This window comes from Sceloporus undulatus, chromosome 3, assembly GCF_019175285.1.
Source record: "Sceloporus undulatus isolate JIND9_A2432 ecotype Alabama chromosome 3, SceUnd_v1.1, whole genome shotgun sequence".
Taxonomy (NCBI): domain Eukaryota; kingdom Metazoa; phylum Chordata; class Lepidosauria; order Squamata; family Phrynosomatidae; genus Sceloporus; species Sceloporus undulatus.
In genome coordinates this window covers 1,702,701-1,725,436 of record NC_056524.1, presented here as the reverse complement: position 1 = coordinate 1,725,436, position 22,736 = coordinate 1,702,701, and the positions used below count along the sequence as shown (strand labels likewise).

The 22,736-nt window shown below is 49.4% G+C and overlaps 3 protein-coding genes across 3 annotated transcripts in view; 1 reads left to right on the top strand and 2 right to left on the bottom strand.

The window, feature by feature from the left end:
* Window positions 1-22,736, top strand: part of FHIP1B (FHF complex subunit HOOK interacting protein 1B) — a 620,510-nt gene that overhangs the window by 432,328 nt on the left and 165,446 nt on the right. The gene's annotated exons all lie outside the window — the stretch shown is intronic.
* The window catches only part of CCKBR (cholecystokinin B receptor), a 540,140-nt gene that overhangs the window by 445,141 nt on the left and 72,263 nt on the right, over window positions 1-22,736 (bottom strand).
* On the bottom strand, window positions 1,160-21,259 carry SMPD1 (sphingomyelin phosphodiesterase 1). Its single transcript, XM_042456810.1, has 7 exons — window positions 21,251-21,259; window positions 17,262-17,546; window positions 5,852-6,624; window positions 4,308-4,479; window positions 3,998-4,074; window positions 3,165-3,310; window positions 1,160-2,961 (listed from the first exon to the last, which is right to left on the bottom strand). Exons 1-7 carry the CDS (start codon window positions 21,257-21,259, stop codon window positions 2,552-2,554), a joined length of 1,872 nt encoding a protein of 623 aa, XP_042312744.1. The 3' UTR covers window positions 1,160-2,551.

The window sequence follows — 22,736 nt, the reverse complement described above, 5'->3', positions numbered from 1 at the left end:
GAAATCTGCACGTTTTCGACAGGGAGAAGTGTACAGTACTACACTTAGGGTAAAAAAATTAAATCCATATAGGATGGGGGGAACCTGGCTTAGCAATACTACATGTGAAAGGGATCTAGGAGGCCTAGTAGACCACTGATGGCGCAGTGGTTCAATGCCTGTACTGCAGCCATTCACTTGAAACCACAAGGTTGCGAGTTCAAGACCAGCAAAAGGGCCCAAGCTCAACTCAGGCTTGCATCCTTCCGAGGAGGGAGCTAAAATGAGTACCCAGACTGTTGGGGGCAAATTAGCTTACTTGCTCATTAGCTTACTTGCTGTTCACCGCTATGATCTTTGGAATAGCAGTATATAAATAAAACATATTATTATTATTATTATTATAACTTGAACATGAGTCAACAGTGTGCTGCAGCCAAAAAACAACAAAAATCCCAATGCAATTCTAGGCTGCAACAATAGAAGTCTAATGTCTAGATCAACGGAAGTAATAGTGCCACTCTATTCTGCTTTGGTCAGGGGTCACCTGGAATTGAGGGTCCAGTTCTGGGTACCAAAATTCAAAAAGGATGTGGACAAGCTGGTACGTGCCCAGAGGAGGGTGACCAAAATGGTGGAGGGTCTGGATGCCTTACGAGGGGAGGCTTAGGGAGCTGGGTATGTTTAGCCTGGAGAAGAGATGGTTAAGAGGTGATATGATAGCCCTGTAAGTATTTGAAGGGGTGTCATACTGAAGATGGAGCAAAGTTGTTTTTTGCTGCTCCAGAGAACAGGACCCAGAACAGTGGATGCAAACTGCAGGAAAAGATATTCCACCTTAACATTAGGAGGAACCGCATGACAGTAAAAGCTGTCCAACTGTGGAATACACTCCTTCCTTGGAGAGTGGTGAAATCTCCTTCTTTGGAGGTTTTTAAACAGAGGCTGGATGGCCACTTTTCAGGGGTGCTTGACTGTGTCTTCCTGCATGGCAGATGGGGGTTGGACTGGAAGGCTCTTGTGGGTCTAACGCCATGATTCTATGGTTTTGAGGCACGCATGGCTCTCTCTTCGGCCCTGCTCCAAGAAGCCCCCCCCCATTATTGAAGCCAAGAGCAGCTTCCTTCCACAAATTTTCTGCCTACCATAAATCTCAAAATCAAGGAGAGGGAATCTGGTCACTGAAGCAGAATCACATAGGCATTTATTGCACATGTGTGTATCAGTCTTCCAGCCCTCCAGGAACACAAGGCTGCTGCTGTGGATGGCAACAGGGAGAGAGATGGAAGGTGGGGGGGGGCAAGGAAAGAAATGATGACGGGGCTGCAGAGGGACCGAGTGGCACCCTCCAAAACAGTGTGCGTGTGTGTATAGTTGTCCACTTAGGTGGTAGGAGTGGTTGACACTGCTTCTGGGCTCTGCCTGCCTTGGCCTGGACTCATCCATTGGAAAACTCCTGGTCACCCCCAAAAATGAGTGGGGTGTGTGTGTGAAGCTTATATACTATATTCCATGTGACAAAGAAGTGCACCAGCCCTGCCCTCCAAAGGCTGCCCCCCTTCACCAGCCCCCCTATTGCCCTTTCACCCTTCTGCCACCATGCTCTCTCTTCCTTCTTTGGCCTCATGGTCCAATCGTTGCTGTTGCTGTGAGCCTTCAAGTCATCTCCAACTTATGGCAACCCTATCAGGGGCTTTCTTGGCAAGGTTTGTTCAGAGAGGGTTTGCCATTGCCATTGCCAATCTCTGAGGCTGAGACCAGGACTTGCCCAAGACCATCCAGTGGGTTCCTATGTCCAAGTAAGGATTTGAACCTTGGTCTGCAGAGTCATAGTCCAAGGTGGAAACCACAACAGCCCCCTGACCCTAGAATGGGGCTGTAAAGAGGGCAGGAGCCAGAGGATGGCTTCTCCCCTTCCCCTGGAAGATGATGGTGGTGGTGAGTCTCTTGGTTGGCATGAACCAAGGTGAGATGTAAGTCTTTCCTCTGGGGGGCTAGCAAAACAAAATGAAAGAATCAGAGGGTGGCTGGGGATGGAAGCCACCCCACAATTTTTCCTCAGGTTCTCTTTGTGGGGATTACTTTGTGCAAGAAAAGGGGCAGGATTGCCCATCTCACTCTCATGCCCAGACAGTTGGGAGGCTCTAGATGATGGCTTGCACCTCTCACTCATGCAAGGCAGTCATTGGGGAGGTGCAAAATTGGGGTGAGACACCCACCTCCCCAGTGCCATCAAACCAGGGCCTTTCAACATGTCAGTGCCTCTCCTGGCTCTCCATCCTTCTGGGCTAACAGAACTGGTGCTGCCACCATCAGGCTTCCACAAGGTCCTCAAAGACCACGCTGTTCTTCATCTGGAGGGCTTCTCTGTCCCATCCCAAACCATCTCTATATTGCATGACTTTGCAAACGGAAGGTCCGGCACAGATCGCCAGTCCCTCCCTTCCTTTGGGAACACAAACATCATGGAGCAGATGTCAAGAGAAGTGATGCAGCTCCATGCTGGGTGGATTCCTCCTCTCTACAACTGGGCATGGACCTTCACAGCCAGCGTCTGGTGTGTCCTTTGAGACTAACAGAACCGCCGGCGCTGCCACCAGGCCTGGATTTCTGGGAAGGGGAGTTTGAGAGTCTGGGCAGGGCAAAGGTGGGGGTCGTCAGCACGGCCAGTGCGAAGGGCACAGAGCAGGGCAGCCTTGCAGGTCTCCTCACAAGGCTCGCGAGGTGGGTGGCCCTTGTACATCAGGTACCAGAATCGCTGGAAAAGCTGCTCGTCCACCTCAAAGCGTTTCAGCAGAATGTCCCAGTCAGCCGGGAAGGCGACGGGAAAACCGTATGCCTCTCGGGCCCCGTAGAGACGTTGCCATTGGGGTTTGGCCCCAGGAATGTTGGCCTCCGTCAAATTCAAGATGAAGGTCTCATGGTCTACCACCATGTAGGAGCTGCCTGGGTAGATGCCATCCATGTGGTAGACCCGGTAGCCTGGAGAGGGAGATCGAGGGACATCAAGGAAGATCATGTCTGCTGCTGGGTTACGCTATGATCCCGCCATGGTAAAGGGGGAAAGCCTTTAAATGGGTGAAATACAATTCCCACCACCCCCACCACTACTTTACAGAGGGAGAGAGCAGTAGGTGGAAATGGGGCACAGGGCCCCTCTCTGCACGCCATGGGCAGCAGCTCACCTGGGTTGAGGCTGATGAATGTCGTGACACTGGGGGCCACGAAGGCAATGCCCACAGGGCGCGAGAGAGTCTCCTCGTCATAGAACATCTCAAACTCATCCACGTGGGTGTGGCCAAAGAACTGACCGGTCACTGTGCCTTCAAACCTGCAAGGATGGAAGGGTAGAGATGTATTAGGTTGCCAGTCCTTCCTGAGCCATTTGGGCCAGGACCAGGCAAAAACCTGTTGAGGGCTGAACCTAACTCCCTAGGGGTGAAAAACAACTGCAACACATTCCCCATCTATTGTTCCCCGGGAAGTTTGGGAAAATCTCACCTGGACACTTGCTTGGCCCTTGGGCAACTGTGATTAGGGACTGGCTCGGCCAACCTAGCCCATGATAAGGGACAGGGATGCTCCCCCGCCACCAATGACCCACATCCCCCAATACCTGAATAACCCTCATCATATTTGCCACTCTGCAGGAGCAGTTAGCCATTTCCATGAATCCACTCTGGGATTTATTCCAGACTGTGGGGGAGAAGTGGTGCTGTTCTGGGTTCAGGTCAGCCATGCCTGAGGCTGGACCCATTTCATAGCCTCCCAAGAACAGCCCCAAGGGAGCTCTGGGCAGTCCCATATAGGAGGGGCAGAAAGAGTGACACTTTTCTTCAGAATACTCAGACTCTGTTCCCCAGTGCTGCCCCAAATAATGGCCTAACTAGGTAACACAGAGAAGGTCGTGCTGGAAACCGATAGGAGTTGTAGTCCATCCTCACTTAGAGAAAGGCTGCATGGTGCCCCACGTTTCAGGCAGTGGTGAGGAGGGAATGGTTGAGGGCCTCTCACTCACCTGTTGATGATGCGGTAGTAGTTCCAGCCCCAACAGCGCATGCAGTGGGCGGGAGGGATGTGCCCAATGATGTGGACCTGTGAGAAAGAAGAGCATGAGTGAGGCTGGGATAAGGCAAGATGGCTGGGAGTTGGAATCTGGATCAGTGTAGTCCAGCAATGATGACATAGGCACTGCCATGCGATTCCTTGCCATGCCCTAGGAGGAATTGGGAAGCAAGTGCTCTGTTTGCTTTCAGGTGGCCACCCCTAATCTTCTGAGACTAGATTTGGGTACCCCAAGGCTTTGGTACTCAGTCCCTAGTGCTCACCTTCTCCCTGCTTTCCTCAGCCTTCTGCAGGACATTCACCAACCACTGTAGCTGCCCAGCTGGGTCTGTGGAATTGATGAGGAGCCAGAAATTGGCTTCAGAGCAGAAGTTCATGTTGAGGGATACAAGACGCAGACCCGGTCTCATCAAGAGGGTGTAGAAGCCCCCCAACCTGTGGTGGAAAAAACAGGAGGTAGCGTCACCACAGAAGGCTGCAGAAGGATCTCTATGTGGGCATCTAGACCTTACCTCTCCCTCTGGGTCAGAACAGAGTACCGAAGTGCCTCCTGCCCCAAAAGCAGCAAACTGTAGAACACACATAGGCAGCACCAATCTCCATCACGCAAAGGACTGCCTCCCCACACCTGGACCCCATGCTAAGGGGTTTCCACCTGCTCCAGGGAGAGAGTTGTCAGACAGGTGATGCCCCAGTTCTCACAGCAATGTTGGGAGCAAGGGGTCTGTGGTGGCTGTGCTGGTAGACTGATCCATGTAGAAAAGACCCAAGAAAACTACTTCCAAGAACTTCCAGCTACTGTGGTGTCCAGGGCAATGGATGGATTTGGGTCACAGCAGCTCCCCTCCATCCCTCCCCACCTTGCCAGGCAAGATGCATTTCATAAACAGACACAAAGGAACCCGGAAGCACCTTGGAGACTGACTGGGAACAAGTAATCTCCAGTGCAATCCCTTGTAGACTCCAGGCACTTCCTCAGATACCAGTGGGTCATGTCATGAAAGCCCTTGGAGTGTGGTGGACTCTCCTTCTTTGAAAGTCTTTAAACAGAGGCTGGATGGCCATCTGTCGGGGGTGCTTTGATTCTTAGTTCCTGCATGGCAGAAAGGAGTTGCACTGGATGGCCTTTGGGGATTTCTTCTAACTCTAGGATTGTATGACCAAAATAATGAAAGTTCTGGAAACCATCAAGCCCTATAAGGAGTGACTTAAGGAACTGGGTATGTTTAGTCTAAAGAGGTGGTGGCATAATGGCTTTGTTTAAATATTTGAAGGGATGTCATATTGAGGATGGAGCAAACTTGTTTTTTGTTGCTCCAGAGAACAGGACCCAGAATAATGGATTCAAATTACAGAAAAGGAGATCCCACCTAAACATTGGAATTTCCTGATCGTAAAAATTGTTGGACAGATTAATAGGCTGCCTGAAAGAGTGGTGGAGTCTCCTTCTTTGGACATCTTGAAGCAGAGGCTGGATGGCCATCTGTCACAAGGAGGGCTTGGATGGTGTGTTCCTGCATGGCAGAAGGGGACTGGACTGGATGGCCCTTGAGGTCTCTTCTAGCTCTATGATTCGTACTGGAAATGTCTTTGCCTTCTTCCTCTCCTTGCCCTTCCCAGGTAGTCTGACTTCCCAGGTTGTTTAAACAGAGGAAAGTGGCTACTGTTCTGAATGTCACTAAGCTGAGTGGCACCCCCTTGATCCCAGGGACATTCTGCCCCGGAGCAGTGGCAACCCCTCCTCCCTCCCTCCAAGCACATGGACGGACAGACAGATGGATGGATGGGCTTTTCTTTTGCACCCTACCTGAGGGTGTCCAGGGCTTCTGGGGTCAGCCATGGTCTCCAGGCGTCAGCCATGGCATCGTAGAGCCACCTGGAGGACTGGTTACCTGGCACATAGGGCGGTGGGAAGGAGTTGACAGGCACGGACTCATGGTTACCCACTGCTGGGTAGACGGGCAGTGGTCCGAGGTACTTCTGGATGAGGGTGGTGACAGTGTGGAGGGCTTGCAGCTGGTCTCCCCGGCTCTGCTCCCAAACGTTGTGAGCAGGGATGTCCCCCGTCCAATAAACCAGGTCAAAGGGCCCACCAGCCGGCCCCCCTGTGGCCAAGTGCCCCAGGAGATGCTCGAGGGTGTGGAGGGGCAGGTCACAATTGCTATAGCTGCCCCAGTAGCCAGCTCCTAGCCCCTGGCCCTGGCCCCCCCGGCAGCAGAGGGGGTCCTTGCAAGCTGGGTTACTCCCTGGGGTATAGCCCCGGTCCCAGTGGAGGTCGGTGAGGAAGAGGATCCGAGCAGTGGGGGCCCCGGGGCGTGGGGGAACTGGGGGATGGACAGGGGGCTTGGGAGTCTGGGGCAGCGTGACATTCCAGTCCGAGAAGATGTCCCAGTGGCCGCAGTTCGAGCCAACCAGGAGGCCGCAGATCTCTGCTGGGCGCAGGATGGAGCGGATCCAGGCTGTCAGGACGTCATGTTCAAAGATGCCCACAATCTCCTGGCAGACCTCCGGGCGGGCCAAGTGGAGTCGTTCGCAGGTGGCCACCGCCAGCCGTCGGATGTGCTCCACACCGGTGTCTAGCTGTGAGTGGGAGAGAAGAAAGGCGTCATTGGGCTCCAGGTAGGAGGTGGACAGGCTCCCTGGTGGCAAGGAGCTGACCCACTCCGACTCACCCCACCCCACCTCAGGGGCCTTAGGGCTAAGAAAGCTGGTGGGGATACAATAATAGAATCATGGAGATGGAAGAGAACCCAAAGGCCATCCAATCCAACCCTCTTCTGCCATGCAGGAACATGGAAAGCACTCCTGACAGATGGCCATTCAGCCTGTTTAAAAACCTCCAAAGGAAGCTCAGCCAGGGAATATGTTCCACTGTTGAACGGCTCTTACTCTCAGGAAGGGGCTCCTAATATTCAGCTGGAACCACTTTTCCTGTAGCTTGCATCAATTGTTCCCTGTCCTATTTTCTGAAGCAGCAGAAAACAAGCTTCTTCCACCTTCTCTTCTCCAGACTAAGCATCCCCAGCCCCCTAAGTCTCTCCTTGGTAGTTTCTTGACCTTTCACCATTTTAGTCGCCCTCCTTTGAACATGCCCGTTTCCCAACATCCTTTTTTAATTGTGGTGCCCAGAACTGGACACAGTATTCCGGGTTAAGCCTGACCAAAGCAGAATAGAGTGGCACTATTAGAATCATAGAATCATAGAATCATAGAGTTGGAAGAGACCACAGGGGCCATCCAGTCCAACCCCCCGCCATGCAGGAAATCACAATCAAAGCATCCCCGACAGATGGCCATCCAGCCTCTGCTTGAAGACCTCCAAGGAAGGAGACTCCACTACACTCCGAGGGAGTTTGTTCCACTGTCGAACAGCCCTTACTGTCAGGAAGTTCCTCCTAATATTGAGGTGGAATCTCTTTTCCTGCAGTTTCCATCCATTGCTTCGGGTCCTAGTCTCTGGAGCAGCAGAAAACAAGCTTGCTCCCTCCTCAATATGACATCCCTTCAAATATTTGAACAGGGCTATCATATCACCTCTTAACCTTCTTTTCTCCAGGCTAAACATCCCCAGCTCCCTAAGTCGTTCCTCATAGGGCATGGTTTCCAGACCTTTCACCATTTTAGTCGCCCTCCTTTGGACACGCTCCAGTTTCTCAATGTCCTTTTTGAATTGTGGCGCCCAGAACTGGACACAATATTCCAGGTGGGGCCTGACCAGAGCAGAATAGAGTGGCACTATTACTTCCCTTGATCTAGACACTATACTTCTATTGATGCAGCCTAAAATCACATTGGCCTTGTTAGCTGCCGCGTCGCACTGTTGACTCATGTTCAACTTGTGGTCTACTTGGACTCCTAGATCCCTTTCACATGTTGTCTCCTTTAGCCAGGTGTCCCCCATCCTATATCTGTGCATTTCATTTTTTCGCCCTAAGTGCAGTACCTTACATTTGTCCCTGTTGAAGTTCATTCTGTTTGCTGTGGCCCAGCTTTCTAGTCTATTCAGGTCATTTTGAATGTTGATCCTGTCCTCTGGAGTATTAGCAATTCCTCCTAATTTGGTGTCATCTGCAAATTTGATAAGTATTCCCCCAATTTTTTCCTCCAAGTCATTGATAAAGATGTTGAACAGTACTGGGCCCAGGACAGAGCCCTGTGGGACCCCACTGGTCACTTCTCTCCAGGATGAAAAGGTGCCATTGTTGAGCACCCTTTGGGTTCGTCCGGTCAACCAGTTACAAATCCACTTAACAGTTGCCTTGTCTAGCCCACATTTTACAAGCTTGTTTGCAAGATTTTACTTCCCTTGATCTAGATACTATACTGATGCAGCCTAGAATCGCATTGGCTTTTTCAACTGCAGCATCACACTGTTGACTCATGTTCACCTTGTGGTCTACTAAGACTCCTACTAGATTCTCATGGATCCCCTGAGGAAGCCTAGGGGCCTGGGAACAGCTGCCTTGCCAGGTCCTCCTCAGGTGAGCTGGGGTTAAATGCCACTGTTGTCCTCCCCTCTCCCAGCTGCCCACTGAAAGACAGCATTGCAGCCCCCAAGACTAAGGCAAACCCAGCTGGAGAGAGGGAAATTGCAGCTTTTCAAATACAGTGGACCCTTGTTATACGCTGGGGTTTGGTTCCAAGATCCCCCGTGGATAAGGAAATCCGTGGATGCTCAAGTCCCATTAAATATAATGACATAACAAAATGGTGTCCCTTATTAAAAAAAAAATGGAAAATCAAGGTTTGATATTTAAAATTTATACCTTTTTTTGATACTTTTCAAACTGTGGATGCTTGAATCCGTGTATAAAAAATCAGTGTATAAGAAGGGCCAACTGTATGTTTAGCTTGAAGAGAAGGTGAAGAGAAAACATAATAGCCCCGTTGAAGTATTTGAAGGGTGTCATACACTCCCTCCAAGAGTGGCGGTCTTCTACTTTGGAAGTCAGTTTTTAAAGAGAGGCAGCATGGCCATCTGTCACAGGGAGGGCTTGGGTTGTGTATCCCTGCATGGCAGAAGAGGGTTGGACTGGATGGCCTTTTGGGCCTCTTCCAACTCTATGTTTATATGATTCCTCCATTTCCAGAAACCCCAGACCCTCTCTGGCCTTGGTCCCCCATTTCCCACTCCAGCCTCCAGAAGAATCATAGAGTTGGAAAAGACCCCAAAGGTCATCCAACCCAATCCCATTCTGCAATGCAGGAACGCACAACCAAAGCACCCCAGAAATATTGCTGCCCAGCCTCTGTTTCAAAACCTGCAAAGAAGGAGACTCCATTACATTCCAAGGCAGTGCTTTCCACTGTCAAACAGCTCTTACTGTCAGGATGTTTGTTCCTCCTAATGTTGAGGTGGAATCTCTTTTACTGTATTTTGCACCCATTACTCCAGGTCCTATTCTCTGGAGCAGCAGAAGCTCAGGGTGTGTCTTATTTTGGGGGTCACTGTCCTTGAGGCTCCTCCACCTGGATGCAAAAGCAAACATTTCCAGCCAGCCAGGGCCAAAGCTTGGACATTGGAGTCTGGGTGTTCAAGGACGCTCTGGGGAGGGACACATGCAAATAGTGTCAGGCATGCACCTGGGGCCCTGGCAGCCTTGGAAGCCAAGCGGTTCCAGAAGGGCGGCAGAGAGACTCCTGCCAAGTGGCTGGAGAGAGGAATCAGCTGGCAGTGACCAGAAGGAGGCCTTCCTGGGTAGCCAGGAGCAACCCCCCACTCACAAAAGGAGAGAGAGAGAGAGAGAGAGAGAGAGAGAGAGAGAGAGAGAGAGAGAGAGAGAGAGACAGAAGCCTCTCAACCTCGGAGGGTTGGGGAGAGGGACCTGACCCCCTCTTCTCCCCAGAAAAGGGGGCAGAGAACAGTGGAGGGATGAAGCAGCCCTTCCTTCAGCCAATGCACCCCCAGAGCAGCACCCGCAAGGCCAGAGAGACCACATGTCCTAATAACTACAAAGGAGGACAAGGCATTGCAAAGTGTTGGAACCTTCTAGAGAAATGTAGGACAGGACCCAAGAAAAGCTCAAAACACTAATGGAAAGATCAATGCATGCTTTGCTGTCGTGCTCCAAATGGAAGGCATTTTGAAATAACTTCTGGACAGAAGACTGAAATGTAAGACATATCCTGGAAAAGGAAGATGTCTGGTCATCCCGACTGGAGGACATTTCGAAATGCCTTCTGGACAGAAGGTGGAAATGTATTTTTGATAGGGGAATTAATCAATTAGCTCAAGGGAACAGGAAGATGGCTTTTCAGTAACTTTAAAAAGAAGGGGTCTTCTGCTTGTATCTACTGGTTCCGAGAAACTGGGGCTATTGGGGCTAGTAACATTAAGCCACAGCATGATGATCAGTGGTCATTCTTTTTCTTTAGCCAGTCCCATGGAAGGGGCCCTCCTTCTGGGCAACCCTGTACCGGTCCAGTGAACTGCAGGACAACTCCCATCATCCCCAGAGGGCAGCACAGGCTGAGCTGCCTAGAATGCCCAGAGGAGGCCTGGGACGAGGGCGAGTGAGAACAGCAGAACCTCCCCACCCTGGATCTGGCCAAGCCTCTCCTCGAGGTCCTTGGGGCGGGGAGCTTAGAGTCCCATGACTCCCTCGAGGCCAGAGATTAAAAACAGCAGCTGGGGCTCAGGCTGGCTCCATGGTTGCATGCCATGCCAGCGTCACAATATGCAGGGTGGGGAAAAGGGATGACGGCAGAGGGGCATTGCCCCATTGCAGTGGAATTTGCCAGGCTGAGGCTGCGGGGGGGGGGGGGCGAAGGCCAGAGTGGATGCATGGGTAGGCACACAAAGGAGAAAAAGGACAGGAAGTAACTAAGAGGGCTGTTAACACAGAGCCTGGCACTGCTGGCAAATGCTGTCAAGACTGACAGGGCAGATGGGGTGGGCACGCCTTACCACAACATCTGCAATGCCAGGGGTGGGTAGTGCCCATCGTTGGTGCCTGAGGCAGGCAGCCTGCCCATTCTACACCCGCCTGCAGTCATGAGTGGGCTTCTGGAAGGAAAGTGGGTTGCAGGGGACACAAGCAGCCCTCATTTGGAAGTATTTTCCAGCTATGGGCAGTGTAGTGGTTTGAATGTTGGCTTATGGCTCCGGAGACCAGTGACACTATCTCAGCTTCAGGGGAAGGCAATGGCAAACCTCCTCTGAACAAATCTTGCCAAAACAAACAAAACTCAAGGATAGGTTTGCCTTAGTGTCATCCTAAGTCAGAGGCAGCATGAAGGCATACAACACACATACATGAATCCAGAGCACAACAACATCTGAGGGGGTGGATTTGGAAAGCACTGCAGGGAGTTATGGGGAGGCTGGAAGAAGGGAAACGGGACCCTCATTCCCCCCCCCCGTGCCCCTTTCCTCTGGGCCTGAAGAGGAATGAAGAGGAGAGGTCTTGCTTTTTAGGTGGGGGCAGACTGGCTCAATCCCCCTCAGTCATAGAAACCCACTGTATGACTTTGGGCAAGTCACATCTTCTCAGCCTCAGGGGAAGGCAATGGCAAGCCTCCTCTGAACAGATCTTGCCAAGGAAACCCATGATAGGGTTGCCTTAGGGTTGACGTAAGTCAGAAACGACTTGAAGGCACAAAACAACAAGACTACAACACTTGGCCCCCGCTTGGCAACCAACCTAATAAGAAGCATTCATGCTTAGCCCACTCCATGTGCGCATGGCACTGCTCCTTCCCCACAAGGTCCCCTCCACTTTTGCCCAAACTTCAGTTGGAGGACCCAAGGGGGAACTGTCCCCTTTGAGCCCATAAATATTGTGGGGGGACTGTGGCGAGAAAAGTCTCCCTTTCAGTTCCTGTAAAGGAACTGAAGGACCGAGAAGCAGAAGGAGCCAGAGGGAAGTTCCAGGGAAGCGGAAGGATGTGGCCAGTCGCTGGTGGTTAAGCGGAAAGAGAACCCTACAGCTGGAAGCCCCCCCCCCACCCCCGGCCAACCAGTCATAGTAAAATAAAAGCATAGTATCACTGAGTTGGACGAGACCACAAGGGCCATCCAGTCCAACTCTATTCTGCCATGCAGGAACACAGACTCAAAGCACTCTTGACAGATGGCCACCCAGCCGCGGTTTAAAGACCTCCAAGGAAGGAGACTCCACTACACTCCAAGGGAGCATCTTCCACTGTCAACTGTGGTGCCCAGAACTGGACACAATATTCCAGGTGAGGCCTCACCAAAGCAGAACAGAGTAGCGCTATTACTTTCTTTTTTCTAGAGAGTCACTATTCTTCTATTGATGCAGCCTAAAATCGCATTGGCCTTTTTAGCTGCCGCAATAGTCCATACCCTCCAACAGCAGAACAGAAAAGAAGGACTGCAACCATCTTGCAGGACCACCCAAAGGACCCTAAGGTCGCGCAGCGCATCAACCCTCACCCTCAAACACGCACACCATTCCTGGATCTGGGCTGGAATTATCTAGGCATTCCCAGGCATTGCATAATTGTCACTTGCTATTTGATGCTCTTTTGTTGTCTGTTTTATTGAATAATTTCCTGTATCGCTATGTATTTTATATGTACTGTATTATCCTACTAGAAAGGCCCCTTCCCCAACACCACTCCCTTCTTCTCCTTCTGTGTCGCGTCTTTCTAGATTGTAAGCCTGAGGGCAGGGAACTGTCCAATTAAAAAGATTGCATGTACAGCGCTGTGTAAATTGACAATGCTTTATAAATAAAGGTTAATAATAATAATAATAATAATAATAATACGTAATAATAATAATAATAGGTTGTGACCCACTGGGCTGCTTAAATCTATGCCCAGGGACAGACTATGGTGCCTTCTTGCCCTTTGCCGTTGAGTCCCAGATGATTCAGGGGAGAGGCTTCTCTCATGCCATACCAACTCGCAGACACAGAGGCCATCATGAGGGGGTGCAGGGGGGACCATTGCACCAGGTGACCACTGCTCCCAAACATCTGCCAAGCTTGATTTTCAGTAAGGCCTTGACAAATGTCCCCATGACATTCTTGCAACAAGCTTGTAAATGTGGGCTAGGACAAAAGGAACTGTTAAATGGATCTGTAATTGGTTGACCAGCTGAACCCAAAGGGTGCTCACCAATGGCTCCTTTTCATCCTGGAGAGACAGTGACCAGTGGGTGTCCAGTGGGGTGTCCATCACTGAAGTATAGTGTCTAGATCAAGAGAAGTAATAGTGCCGCTGTATTCTGCTTTGGTCAGGCCCACCTGAATGATATTGTGTCCAGTTCTGGGCACCACAATTCAGAAAGGACATTGAGAAACTGGAGCCATGTTTCATAGGTGGCAACCAAGATGGTAAGGGTCTGGAAACCATGCCCTTGAGGAGCTCAGGGAGTGGGGATGTTTGACTGGAGAAGAGAAGGTTAAAGGTGATATGATCGCCTGTTTAATATCTTAAAGGATGTCATATTGAGGAGGGAGCAAGCTTGTTTCTGCTGCTCCAGAGACAGGACCTGATAAATGGATGCAAGCTACAGGAAAAGAGATTCCACCTCAATTTAGGAGGAACTTCCTGACAGTGAGGGCTGTTTGACAGTGGAATGCACTCCTTCCTGCGGGTGATAGAGTCTCCTTCCTTGGAGGTCTTCTTTAACAGAGGCTGGATGGCCATCTGTCAGGGATGCTTTGTTTGGATTTCCTGCATGGCAGGGGGTTGGACTGGAGGCCCTGTGGTTCTTCCAACTCTATGATTTATGATTCTATGATTCTAAGCTGTGGCATTCACCTGTGCCCCTTTAAAATGTCCTGCTAGTATTGTGAACGGGGCTAGACTTGGTGGAAGGAGAAAGAGAGAGGCCTCAACGTTGTTGCTTTAAAAAATAAATTGTAAATTTAATTTAAAAAAAAAGTCATCGTTTAAAAATTTTCTTTAAAAATATGGCTCCTACCAAATTTTGCAGTTTAACCCATGCAACCATGTGCCTGTGTGCATGATGTTGCAAATCGAGGTATAATGCTTAATTGTTCACTGTTTTATGTCACGACTACTGCCATGACAATCCATGATATATATATAAGATTATGATTTAGAGTAACATTAGTAACAAAAAAAAATAACCCCCCCCCCCATGATTTAGCATTCTGCATGGTGTGGTATGGGAGGAGGCCAATGGTGGGGTGACGCCATGGGTTAGCATTCTGGACAATGCCAACCCTAATGATGCCACTGTTTAGAGAGATAGGCCTTTTCAGTAGCTGCCCCAGGATATTATATTATTATTCTTATTATTTTATTAAAGTGGGCCCTTGGTACCTGCTGGGTTTGGTTCCAAGAACACATCTCCCCCCATGCATACCAAATCTGTGGATGTCCAAGTCCCATTATGTACAATGGGGTATTACTACTACTACTACTACTACTATAGATGCCCTTGTATTTGCTGGGGTTTGGTTCCAAGACTCCCACGCCAAAATCTGTAGATGCTCACGTTGCGTAAATACATAGTTAATGGTATCCCTTATATATTTTAGACTATTTTCAGTCATGGTGCTTGGATTGTGGATAATAAAATCCATGGATCTGGAGGGCTGACTGTACATGCAAAAACATTTAGGCTCTGGTGTGATATTGCAATTCAAAGGTATCATTTCAGTTTTGCTCACTGTGTTATGTCACACTATTGCCTGACAATTCATGATACTAGGACAATAAAAATACCATTATTGATGGTTTCTGCATGGCAAGGAATGGGTTAAGGTCAATGGTGGGAAGGTTCATGGGTATCCACCTTGGATGACCCCAACCCTAGTAATGCCGCTGTCTTGAGAGATGGGGCCTACTTGGTGACTGCCCAGGATTATTGTTGTTGTGTTGTTGTTGTTGTGTGGGCTCTTGGTATCTGCTGGGCTTTGGTTCCAGGACCCCCTGGATACCAAAATCTGTGAATGCTCAAGTCCTATTTATACAATGGGGTATTATTGTTATTTATTATTATTATTAGAATCATAGAATTGGAAGAGACCACAAATGGCAACCAGTCCAACCCCTTGCCATGCAGGAACTCACCTCAAAGCATCCCTGACAGTGGCCCAAGCCATCATCCTCATCATCATCATCATCATCATCATTATAATAGTGGGCCCTTGCTTTCTGCTGGGGTTGGTTCTAGGAACTACAGTGGATTCCAAAAATCCATGGATGCTCAAATACCATTTTTAACAATGCCTAGTTACAAAATGGGTGTCCCTTCTATTAATGGGCAAAATCAGGTTTGCTTCTTGAATTTACATATTTTTGGAGTATTTTCAAGCCATGGATGTTTGAATCTGTGGATACAGAATCCATGGTATGTATGAAGATGATGATATCCCCAAAATTGGGATGCAAAGTGCCTTACAAATTAAACAAGCATCTGTTAAAAATATACCAAAAATGGAATTATAAAATAGAATTATACCAGCTTTGTATCAAAGGCATCACTCACAAAAAGAGTAAAGTGCAATCATTTTGTGGCACGTTTTGCCTCTTTTCAACTGTTATTCTTTATCTTTCCCTGCCTTTTAGTCATAAGTATTTTGTTTGCCAAGTTCATCCCCGCTTTCAATAAATGTTACTGTGTGCTCCTTTTGTTTTGTTTTAGGAACACACGCTGACCTGGTTGTTCTTGTTCTTGTGTGTGCCTCGAGTCCTTTCTGACCGATGATGTCTTGCTGCAAGGAGGACAAGGCAGTGACAATGTAGGACAGTGGAGGAAAAATATTGCCGTTCCAAAACAAAAGCTAAAAGCACCCTGTGTAAATGAATGGTCACTTCTTGGTCATGCTCAAAATGGAGGACACTTTGGCATTCTCCTGGGCAGAAGGCGGACATGCAGGATGTGTCCTGGAAAAGGAGGACACGTCTGGTCACCTTTTTCTGACTTTATTGGGGGGTTGGGTTGAATTTCTTTTCATTATTGTTGTTGTTTATTGTTTTATACTTTGTTTTCCTTCAAACATCACTAAGCCTACCCTAGGCTTTGATTCGTGCATAAAAATTATTATATTGCAAATAGCACTTAGTATTTTACTTCGTTAACGTAAAACATGCCCCTAAAAGGCTACTTCCGGGGTCTCTTGCAGGCACCTTCCTTCCTGACCAGTATGAGGATTTATGGCCCTTTTATTTTTATGAGGTATTCCCATCTATCTACTCATTGGTTGCGGAAGGGCTTTTCCTTCCCCTCCAGTTTCATCCTATTCCCTGGAGTTTAGTGCATCTCTTCTTGCAAAACTCTCCTTTCTGATCATTTCAGCAGCCAATCATCGGTTGTAGGAGCTTCATGGTTTTTGCTGCTGTGATCCTACAAATAAGCAAAGATCCCCCCGGTGTTTCCTTCCCATTCTATGAGATGGGTCCTATTTGGCACATGGAGTGAATGGATTTCCGGTCTCAGTGGATCGTCTATTCTAAAGTCTTGTCAGTCGGTGTACGCATCTCTAATTCTGGGCATGCCCGCCACATGAGGAGCCATGTGCCTCCTTCTCGGGCACTACTTCCAGCGTTCATTAGAGCTTGTCTTTCTATTTCCAAAGCCACCTCCATCCCAATTTGGAATCACTCTCTCTGGTCCCTTTGCTTCTGACTTATGGTGGCCCTATCCTGGGGGTCAGAGGGCTTTTGCCATGGCATCCCTTGCGGCCGAGAAGTGTGACCCAGCCCTCAGACCATAGGCCTCCTGCCTCTCTCCATTAAACCAAAGACACATCTGGGGGAGAGGGGCTGTTCCTTGCAGCTGGCACAGAGCCTGGCAGGGCAGAAGGATGGCAACGGCCTGGCTTTCCCTGGTCAACTGTCCGGCTGCTGTCCGGAGCAAGGGACGGAAGGGCCCCTCTGGTCTCGGTCCCGGGGAAGAGGGGCCTCCACTGGACAATGGAGGGCCACAGAGTTCAAGGGCCCCCCCAGGGCCCCCAGCCCTGCCCTCTTCTGCCCTGCAGGAACTCTCCATCCCAGCCTCCCAGCAAAGGGGGACTGGCCCAAGAGAAGCCCGAGCCCTCGGAGAGGGATGCGGCCCTGCGGCGGCTGCGGAAAAAGGAGACGCGTCCGGGAAAAGGAGGATCCTGGGCATGAAAAACCTCCGATCAATGTCAGCTCCTGCTTCTTAGTCGGCAGGCTCAGAAGGAAGGGAGGAGGGGGAGGAAGGAGAGGAGCCTTTGGGGTTCTGACTCCTGGGCAGCTGGGCGTGTCCGGGAAAAGGAGGACGCGTCCGGGGCCGAAGGCTTTCTCACCTGGACGCTGAGGTCGATGCGGCGCGAAGGAGGGCTTGCAGGCCGGGCAGCTGAGGTTCCTCCATCCGAAGCGCAGCCCGGAGGCCGACAGCTCCTCGTCCTCCAAAAGCCGGACCCCCGCCTTGGAGGGACGCGCCGAGGAGCCCCAGAGACCCAGACCAGCACCAGCACCAGCCCCAGCCCCAGCGCCAGCCCCACCGAGCAGCCCTGAACAGAGCCCCCATCTCGGACCCACGCCGGCCCCGCCGTCTGCTCCTTTGAAGCCTCCTTCTTCCTTCTTCCTTCCTTCCTCTGGGGCTGCAGACGCCTCAGGAGGAGGAGAGGGAGGAGGCCCGCCCGCCCGCTTCAAGATGGCCGCGCCGGCTTCCCTCCCTCCGCGGGGCGGAGCCTAGGGGGGGGGGGGGCCAGCCCAGGGGCAACAAGGCACGTGACCGGGGGCGGGGCCAGAGAGCCATTGGGGGATGCCTGTGGGAATGCTTGCCCAGAGAGAGTCACAGGGATTGAAATCCCCAATCTTCCTATGGCAAGTGTCCTCCAAGATTCCCTATGGGCAAATATTCCCCTGGTTCCCTATGGGCAATATTCCCCATGGTTCCATGGGCAAGTGTCCTCCAATGATTTCCTATGGGCAAGTTCCTCCAATGATCCCTATGGCACATATTCCCCATGGTTCCCTATGGGCAAATTTCCATGGTCCCATGGCAATATTCCCCATGGTCCCTATGGGCAATATTCCCCATGGTTCCCTATGGGCAAATATTCCCCATGGTTCCCTGGGCACACATATTCCCATGGTTCCCTATGGGCAATATTCCCCATGTTCCCTATGGGCAATATTCCCCATGGTTCCCTATGGGCAAAATATTCCCATGGTTCTCTTGGGCAAATATTCCCATGGTTCCCTATGGGCAAATTTCCCCATGGTTCCCTATGGGCAAATATTCCCATGGTTCTCTATGGGCAAATATTCCCCATTGTCCCTATGGGCAACAATATTCCCCATGGTTCCCTATGGGCAAAAATTCCCCATGCTTCTCTATGGGCAAATATTCCCCATGGTTCCTATGGGCAAATATTCTTCCGGTTCTCTATGGGCAAATATTCCCCATGGTTCCCTATGGGCAAATATTCCCCATGGTTCCCTATGGGCAAATATTCCCATGGTTCCCTATGGGCAATATTCCCAGGTTCCCTATGGGAAATTTCCCCATGGTTCCCTAGGCAAATATTCCCCATGGTTCCCTATGGGCAACATTATTCCCATGGTCTCTATGGGCAAATATTCCCATGGTTCTCATGGGCAAATATTCCCCAGGTTCCTATGGGCAACTGTCCTCCAATGATTCCTATGGGCAAATATTCCCCATGGTTCTCTATGGGCAAATATTCCATGTTCCCTATGGGGCAAATATTCCATGGTTCTTATGGGGCAAATATTCCCCTATGTTTCCCTGTGGGCAAGTGTCCTCCGATGTATTCCCTATGGGGCAAGTCTGGTTTCCCCTGGGCAAGTACTGCCATTTGTTTTAGTCCATCCCCGAAGACACCCCCATCGAAGAAGCTTTTGGCCACACATATTCAAAGGGAGGCCTTATTCTAGGCTGCATCCATAGAAGCATAGTCTCCAGACTGAGGGAAGCCATAGTGTCATCAGCCTCACCAGCTGGAAGAATACTGGGCCCAGTTCTGGACATCACAGTTCGTGGATCCATGAGTGATCTGGGAAGCGGCCATGGTTTTTATCCATTTTACCCATTTAACCTGCGGCAAAAAGACACTGGTAAATGGGGTGTTTTGGGCTGAATCGATTTGTTTGGAACGAATCCACCTTGGGTCCCACTGGCAGCAGCTTTCCCCAGCCATGCCCGCTCCGTCCTCGTCCTCCATCCTGTCCTCTGCCCCGATATGGACCGCAAGGATGGAGGGAGACATGGCGGGAAGAGAGCTATACAGGGACCCTTCTCTTAAGCGGGGGACACATTCTGCACCCCCAGCCCCCGGAGGGAAAAAGCATATATGCTCATGCCCCATTGAAAATATTGGGCACAAGCCGCGCCACAGTGTGCATGCGAGGAGCACATGCACCGTTGTTTCCTCCCCACGCAGCTTCCATGTGGGCTGGAAGCTGGTATGACATGCCACATACAGCGCACTGTACACAAATTTGTTTCATAAACACAATTATTTAAAACTTGTGAATAAAACTATCTCAGGCTACGTTATCAGGGGTCTAAAAACATAAATGAATTTTGTGCTTAGACTTGGGTCATCTCCAAGGAATCTCAGGATAGATATCCAAATATTCCAGACTCCAAAAAACTCAGGAATCCCAGACCCTTTTGGGCCCAGGAGTTTGGATCAAGGAGACCCATCTGCATAACATCTGAGGAAACCGCTTGGGACCCAAAGACGTCCCAATCTCCACCACGTGCCTCTGTGGGTTTTGTGGGCCTGTTTTCAAAAGCGGTTTGTTGACGGCTAGTTTGGTGATTCATTTCATGCTGCTTTTGTCCTGGCCTTGTCCCTTCAGCGCATCAGTCATCCAAGTCTGTTAAAGTTCAACTACGATAAGATAAACAAGAGTGGCACCGCCGCAGGCCTGAAGACAGACAGAGCGGCTGTGTTTTGTATGCTGCTGTCGCCAATGGACGGATGAGATTCCAGTAATGCAGCCGAAGGAATAAGGATGGCAGCGTGCTGCATTGGTCTACCAGCATCACCCTCATCGTCCCCCTGCTTTTGAATTGTGATTCTGCAGCTGCAGTGTGTGAAATGGTGTGAGAGACGTAGGCACTGGGCCCTTGCTATCAGCTGGGTTTGGTTCCAGCACCCTCATGGGACCAAAACTCCATGGATGCTCAAGCCCCATTACAGGCAATGAGGCAGTCAAATGGTATCCCTTGTATAAAATGGCAAAATCAAGGTTTGCTCATTGGGTGTGTGTGTGTGTGTTTGTGTTATAATCCTCCTTGTTCTTGCAGTCTTCAAACACTCGCATCCTTGCTTATGCGTGAGGGAGAACAGAGAGAGAATGAATGGGGCACGCACCTGTGCCTATATTCAAGCCAATGGGGCTTGAATATATGGGAAACTCCATTTTCATGAGGGGGTCATAAAGGGCCCCCCACAAAAAGGAGCGAGCGCGACTATATATATATATTATATATATATATTAATATATATATATTTTCCAAATGGTGGTTAAGAAAAATCCATGGAAATGGGGCTGACTCTCTCTCTCTCTCTCTCTCTCTCTTCTATATATATATATATATTATATATATATACACAAACTTTTTTTTGAATGATGTTTTAAATTGCTTTAAATGCATTTTAGCTGTTTTGGCCAGTGTGGTATAGTGGTTTGGCATTGGATCAGGACATTGGGAGACCAGGGTTCGAATCCCCGGACAGCCCTGGAAACCTCTCTAGGTGACCTTGGGCAAGCCACAACTTTCTCAGCCTCAGAGGATGGCAATGGCAAACTTGCTCTCAAAAAACTTGCAAGAAAACCTTGTGATAGGGTTGCCTTGTCTATGTGTGGCCTTCAAATCATTTCCCACTTATGGCAACCCTAAGGTGAGCCCATGATGGAGTTTTCTTGGCATGAGGCTGAGAGGTGTGACTTGCCAAGGTCACCCAGTGTGTTTCCATGGCTGAACTGGGAACTGAACTCTGGTCCCAGGGTCATAGTCCAACAATCGAAACACCTGTGCTATGCTGGTTCTGATAGGATTTGCCTTAGGGTTGCCATAATTCGGAAATGACATGAAAGCACATACACACAGACCACCACCAGTTATGTTTTCAATAATGCTGTAGTTTAATTGCTTTTAATTCTGTACATTTAGTTTTAGCTGGGCGTTTTTTTGAAATATTATAATCTGCCTTGGATCCTATTAGAGAGAGTGCAGATTAATAAAGAAATAGCTAATAGACTTCTTTGGAAGGTGTCTTGTGACCTGGCTGGGCATGAGCAGCCTCCTCACCTGCTCCATAATTCCCCTTTCTTCCCATTGCTGCTCCTTCTGGCCGGGAGCATGTGTTCGCCATCACTCCATTGTGACCCTGCGCCATCATGGGTCTTGCCTTTGCTGCCTGGTGCTCAGAAATCTTCTTCAAGTGCTGCGCAATGGCTTTAGAAACTAAAGAAGAAAAAGACCTCCAAAACCAGTCCATTTGCTGCAGATAGCATCAAAGTGGTCCCAGGTCCAAAGGTGCTAACAACAACAGCAACTTGGGACAACTGTGTTGGAGCAAGGGAGCCCTTGTACAGTTCTTGCCACACAGAGGCTTCAGGAAGACTAATGCAGACAGCAAAGCAAGCAGAAGATTAGGCGTGTCTAGGCAGCAGGAAATTAAAAGACTCATCTTGGATCGACCCAGTTAACAAACAACTTCCTCCCTTCTCCAGAGCCCAGGCATGACTTATTGCACAGACTGAATTGATGCTGGGAGGAGATAATTCATGATATGATTGGAATGACGCATCGTCCCGCTCCGAAGTCTGCTGGCGAATGAGGTTCTTGCCCTAGTTTTCATAACAGAGCCATCAATAGCCATCGCCCAGCGCATTGCACCACCTTTGTGACCTCTTTGTACCTTGGAGACACACTGTCTGGCCTTTTCTCACTTGTTTTTGGAGAGTGTTGTTCCATTTGCACAAACCAGTCTGGATCAACCTGATTCGCCTTGTGGTTCAGGATTTGACCAAATCAATTGCACAGCCCTATTCTCTTCCTACGCCCAAACCACCTTGTTAATGACCAGGATGAAGATGTTGAGGGCATTCTCATCAAGGGCTTTGAGATGCTTTGACTGGGAGTTCCTGCATGGCAGAATGGGGTTGGCCTGGATGGCCCTTGTTTTAAGCTTTAAAAAGGCAGTCAAGATGGATCTCTTCCGACAGGCCTTCCCTGAATAACCCACTTGGTCTCCCATGGATATGAACTATGACACAGAACATCCCCAAAATTGCCCGTCTCTCTGCTGCTAATTGTTTTGATTTTGACTGTTTGATTGTTCTGATTGTTTTAATTGTATTTTATTATGGTATTGTTTTGGGAGGGAAGGAGGAAATGTTATATGTATGATGTATTTTATATTGTAGTTTATGGATGTTATAAGCCGCCTTGATCGTGCGGAGAGGCGGGATAAAAATAAATTATTATTATTATTATTATTATTATTATTATTATTATTATTATTGTAATATCTTCCAACTCTATGATTTTATTAAACTTGTTGATGATATCAAATTGAAGAGTGTCGCTAGGAGGAGAGAGAACCGAATCAGGATTCGAGGCAATCTCCTCTTCTGGAGAGCTGGACCAAAACTAACCAAAGTGAATTTCCAAGAAGGATAAATGAAAGAAACAAATATAGAAAAGGGCAGCCCAGTGGCTCTCAAACAGTGGGGCAAGGGTTGTGCCAGGGGGGCACAAGACAGAACTGGGAAGCCCTGATCTTTCCTCT

What these genes read in the sequence shown, in the direction of transcription:
- SMPD1 (XM_042456810.1), bottom strand. An exon ending in TACTACCGCATCATCAACAG is followed by an intron (nt 3,311 to 3,997) that starts GTGAGTGAGAGG and finishes CCATCCTTGCAG; the next exon opens with GTTTGAAGGCACAGTGACCG. An exon ending in ATTCATCAGCCTCAACCCAG is followed by an intron (nt 2,962 to 3,164) that starts GTGAGCTGCTGC and finishes CTCCCTCTCCAG; the next exon opens with GCTACCGGGTCTACCACATG.